Source organism: Rhagoletis pomonella, unplaced genomic scaffold (assembly GCF_013731165.1).
Source record: "Rhagoletis pomonella isolate Grant_MI unplaced genomic scaffold, Rhpom_1.0 Rhpom_scaffold_00003, whole genome shotgun sequence".
NCBI classification, from domain to species: domain Eukaryota; kingdom Metazoa; phylum Arthropoda; class Insecta; order Diptera; family Tephritidae; genus Rhagoletis; species Rhagoletis pomonella.
Window position 1 is genome coordinate 55146573 of NW_023458557.1, and position 5313 is coordinate 55151885.

The window sequence follows — 5313 nt, forward strand, 5'->3', positions numbered from 1 at the left end:
GGCCAGCTTAGTGTGTTTATGTTGTTATCCGAAAACCATTTCTTTGCCAGCTTCGATGTGTGCTTCGGGTCGTTGTCTTGCTGAAACACCCATCGAAGCGGCATATTATCCTCAGCATAAGGTAACATAACCTCACTTAAAATTCTGCAATAAGTTGCTGCTGTCATTGTCTCCTCAATTCGACATATCGGACCAACACCTTGGTAGGAAAAACATCCCCAAACCATAATTGACCCTCCTCCGTGTTTAAAGGTTTTAACTGTATATTGCGGTTTGAAAGCGGTGTTAACTGGCCTACGAACATGTTGTGTACCGCAGTCAGAATAAAACAGATTAGATTTAGTCTCATCCGACCACAGGATATTGCGCCATTTCTTCACTGACCAATTGATATGCTCGTTAGCAAAAAGTAGCCTTTTAGCAACATTTTGTTTTGACAGAATAGGTACTTTCCTCGGCCTTTTTAATTTTAAATTTTTGTTTATAAGTCTTTTGCGAATGGTGGAACAGTCCACGTCCAAAGAAAATTCATTTTTTATATCATTTGAAGATACAAAGGGGTTCTTTTTCACAAACTTCTCTATATTTCTTTCAAGAACTGCAGATATTTTTGTTTTCCGTCCACGTGTTTCCACTTTTGGCTTATATTTTATTGCATTTTCCACCATTCTTTTTTAACATTTCAACGTCTCGGCTATTTTCCGGTACGAAAACCCTTTATTTCGAAGGTGTTTTATTTGTTCTCTAAGCTGAAAAGTGCAGTGCTTTCTTCTGCCCATTTTGAGTGACTAAATTGTAGTGTATGATTAGTGGTTTAGTATATAATTAAATTTCATTTTATATATAATACCTTTCGTTGTTTATAATCTTTAAAATCCACACTATTTCAAAGAAATTTGTATTTAGAGGTCCGCGTCCCTATTATTTCGCACACGCCAAAACGAACTCACTTCACGAAATGATCAATAATTATAAAACGACGCAAAATATTTCCGCTTCGATAACGGTTCTTAGCTTCCACGACATCGCAGCAGGAAATTATTACGTTATTTCGGACCAATTTTTAAAAATTGAGGCGAAGTAGGATTTTCAAATATTTTAATGAAAGTGCCCCTATTTTTTTCACATGACTGTATATATGTACATACATAGGTACAAGGCCGTATGCATGTGCGGAGTTTAAATAATCGGAAGTAATAATCAATTGTAGCGCATTTCCTCTTACTATGCATATGCCTAAATGTATGCAACCATTTGGCAAGCAAACACAGGGTGTTTCTAATGAAAATAAACATTTATGCTGAAATACACATGCTAAGCCCTTCGAAATTTTGTGCTGGGATATGCGTTACAGCTTCGCAAATTTTACCCCTACCGAAACCAAAGATGTATACACATCAAAAACCTAAGGTAAAGTCTCCCTTGCCCATATGATTAGCATGAGCAACGAAATAACTTTTCGCATTTTCTGGCGAACGTATTATTTTGAGTTGTGACTCTTTTCAAGACGGTGTGTACGTATGTATGTATTTACATATGTTCATACTAAAGGGTTGCAAGAATCAACTCATGTTATGAATGCACCACAGAATTCATGAATTCATCTCATAACTCGAGTCTAGCGCCGCTGTTGTGTTGTGTTGAAACTGGTCTTGTCTTTCACTAACAGGTAAGCTTGTTAATTCATCCCATACGCAAACGAAACTCACACTCTCACCACCAACCAGTTGTGCCGATCGTTAAGCAGTGGGAGCAATAAGTGGTCAACACTCATTGTTATGTGAATTCATTGTTCCTCGAATTCTATTAACACGGATGTGATCGGACTTCAAAAAAAATTTGTGTGGTAGAATGTGGAAAAAAATGTGGTAGATTTCAAAAAAATGTGGTAGACCTCAGGTTTTGGATCAAACTTTGTATAAAAATTAAAAATATTCTGCAAGGTTTCAGATAAATTGCAAACATTTTAATTAGAATTTAAAAATAAAATAATTTTAGTATAATAAAGTGCAAGATTAAAGCTGCTAAAAATTGCGTTGAGCAATTTTTTTCTTGTACGTGTAAAGCGGTTCCTTCCATATCAAGATATTTTTCCAACATATTTTGAAAGATTTCTGCAACCTTGCGGAGTGCTTCCAGTTTTTCTTTTTATCACATCACGATGTAGCGAACAAATGTGGCACGTTCCAGAAACCGCTACTTGGGATTTGCCGATTTTGACACTTCTCAAGTAAAGGTAAACAACGCTTTAGATGGTTTTGATGCACTGAAATTTGCCAACACTTTCACAAAAATCGCCGTTTTTTTAACATTTTCGCTATTAGTTATTTTTATAAATCATATATTTTGCAATTTAACACAATAAAACCACGTTTGCTGTCGAAAAATTGAATATTGAGAAAATTTAATATTTTACAGTTTATTTTATAATCCCATTCTGCCTATTGTTAGTGTTTAATGTTGGACAATTTTTGCTCTTAAAATTAAGAAAATTATGTCGAGCAAAAATAAAACTGCTCAAAAATGCGAATATGTGGTAGATTTCAGACCTTGTGTGGTAGATGCTCAAAAAAGTGGCAGATCTACCACAATGTGGTAGAAGTCCGATCACTGATGGGTGCACTCATGGTTTTCAGCTAAGCAAGCAAATAAAGAAGGGAAAAAACAAAGGGGTTTCCCACCAACATGTTTACCTGCATATTACGGACCGTAGATGCTTGGTCGATATATTTTAGTAAATATTTGAATTTGTCATTTAGTTTGTGAATTCGGAGATGACGCGAAGTAGAATTTTTTGGCAGCTATTTGTTTCAATACACACATTTTATACCCGAGCGCACTTGTTATCAGATATATTTCCTCAAAAATAATGGATGTAAGTGATTGACAGCAAATATGAGTGCATTTTTCATTAACAATTACCATATTGTAATACATTGTACACCTGTGTTTCTACATATGCTTACAAAAACAGGTAACATTAGATGAATCTCCAACGTCAAGGCGCTCTATTCCTGAACTGAGGGAACAATTTATAAAAATTAAGGATAAGATTGTAAAAGGGGAGTACACAATTGTCATTGAAACTGGAAAAAGCAAGGTTTGGAAAATTTTTGGAAAGGTTGAAAATAGTGGCAGTGTGATAAGCGATGTTGTGGCATGCAAAAATTGTAACAGCGCTTTCAAATTTACGAATAGCACGTCAAATCTAGTGAAACACAAATGTTATAAAAATTTAAAGAACCGTTCGGAAGATGAGTCAAAGATACAAGTTGACCATAATACATAAAAAAAAAAGTTTTTGATAAATTTACCAAATGGGTCATAAAAAATTGCAGACCATTTAAAATGGTGGAAGACGCAGGCTTGATCGAATATACGGACCTAATGCTTTCAATTGGAGCTAGGTGTGGGCCCATCGTAGATATTCATCAGTTATTACCCCATCCAACAACAGTATCAAGAAATATAGACAATCTATATTATATAGCGCATGATTCCTTAAAAATGGAACTAAAGGATATCTGTGCCTATGGACTTACATCCGATTTATGGACCGACAATTATTTAAAATAGTCGTTTTTGTCCCTGACTTTTCATTATATTAAAAGCGGAAAAATTGGCATGAAGCTGCTTGCTTTTCGATCAATGGATTTCGAATATTGTAACAGTAATTATTTGCTCAAAAGGTATATGCAACTTATTAAAACACTTGATTGGGTTTAAATGTTATTTCATTTCCCTTGCTTGCACAAGAGCAATTATTAAAACACTTGGTTGGGTTTTAATGTTATTTTATTTCTCTTGTTTGCACAAGAGCAGCCGTTCGTATCGGTCGAGTTATTACAACTGAATTTGCTAACTAAAATATTGCGGCGACTACGCCTAAATACCTGACGCTTTCTTACCACCTACCAGTTGCTGCACATGTTTTGCCGTGTGACTTGCAAAATACAATTCGGCAATTTTACCTCTTGCCGTTGGCTTTAGGAATAGGAGTAAGAGAAGTGCGCCCCCTGATTGTAATGAACGGGCGTTAACGAGATCATGCAGCCTCGCTATGTGCTTAAGGTTCCTCATATTTACTTTGTGAAAGTATGGTAGCGATAGTAAATCAATGTGTTCGGTGAAATTTACATATTGCGCACGTGCAGCTTCGGGATGCGATCGAATAATTTTAGCCCAGTTGACGTAAGCCGTAGTGTTTACCGAAATCTCTCCATCAAATGTTACAAGGAAAGTTCCCTTCGTTAGTTTCGTCAAGTTCTGGGTTTGTAAAGATGTTGGTTGATCGTTGATTACCAGTATGCCATTATCAACTTCCTCAATAGCGGGAACATTATCGGCGAATTTTGACTTACATTTTGCAGAGTGTTGGTTAAGTAGTTTTAGCGTACAGGGGCTTTCCTTCAGAGGCTGACAAAAGTTTGCCGCCACAGCCTCCTTGCAGTTGTAGAGTGGAATGTATTTACCATTACATTCAGCAATAATGTCTGTTTCTAGAGCGATAATTTTTCCGTCATGGATCACTGGCAGCAACTTTACATTATTACAAAATCTGTCTATTTTTGGAAATTTAACAACAAAGTAAATGCAATTCGTATCTTGAAATATCTTAATTTTAGAAATGGACAATAAATCACTTATGCTAATGATGTATTGTGGAATGATTTTCCGTCATCCCTTGTCAAATTTGATTTGGAGACAAACCGGTTTCGGCGTTGTGCCATCTTCAGTGTCATTTTTTCGTTCTGAATAGTTCGTGTTTCCTTCCGCTTTTTATGTATTCGTGTTACTATCTGTTTAAATGTACACCAATGAAAATTAATAAGGCAGCCAAACTGCCATGTACAGCCACCTGAATTGATATGAAGGGTAATATATGTTCATATGTATATATGAATATCGACCGCTTAAAGTCGATCTCAAATATGTACTTTCGCTGAAGAAATTTTAGGTCTATGTTATGTAGTTTGCCTATTATCAATTAAATATAATGCTTTGTATTGCATGCGCCCCACGCTTTTCATTTTCAATCTCATAAATTGGTTATAACGACTTTTGCTAAAATTTCAAAATCAAAAGTTATCAAAACAAATTCTATGGGACTGAGAAATATTATTTTCTACTTTTTAGTCCATTTATAAAAGCGTTGTATATTAAAAAGTTTTTTTTTTATATTATTTATTTTCTACTTTTTTGTCTTGTCTGTATAAAATTTTGCGATAGATATTAAAATAATTCAACGATATTAATAGAAAGGTGCACACACATGCATTTACATATGTATGTACATACAAACGAGCACCAATT

The 5313-nt window shown here is 35.1% G+C and overlaps 2 protein-coding genes across 2 annotated transcripts in view; both read left to right on the forward strand.

Annotated features, from left to right (window-relative positions):
* Window positions 1-5313, forward strand: part of LOC118735310 (inhibin beta B chain) — a 166431-nt gene that overhangs the window by 130973 nt on the left and 30145 nt on the right. The window lies entirely within an intron of this gene.
* LOC118736306 lies at window positions 2831-3289 on the forward strand. The gene is made up of 2 exons (XM_036466403.1): window positions 2831-2875; window positions 2975-3289. Exons 1-2 carry the CDS (start codon window positions 2870-2872, stop codon window positions 3287-3289), a joined length of 321 nt encoding a protein of 106 aa, XP_036322296.1. The 5' UTR covers window positions 2831-2869.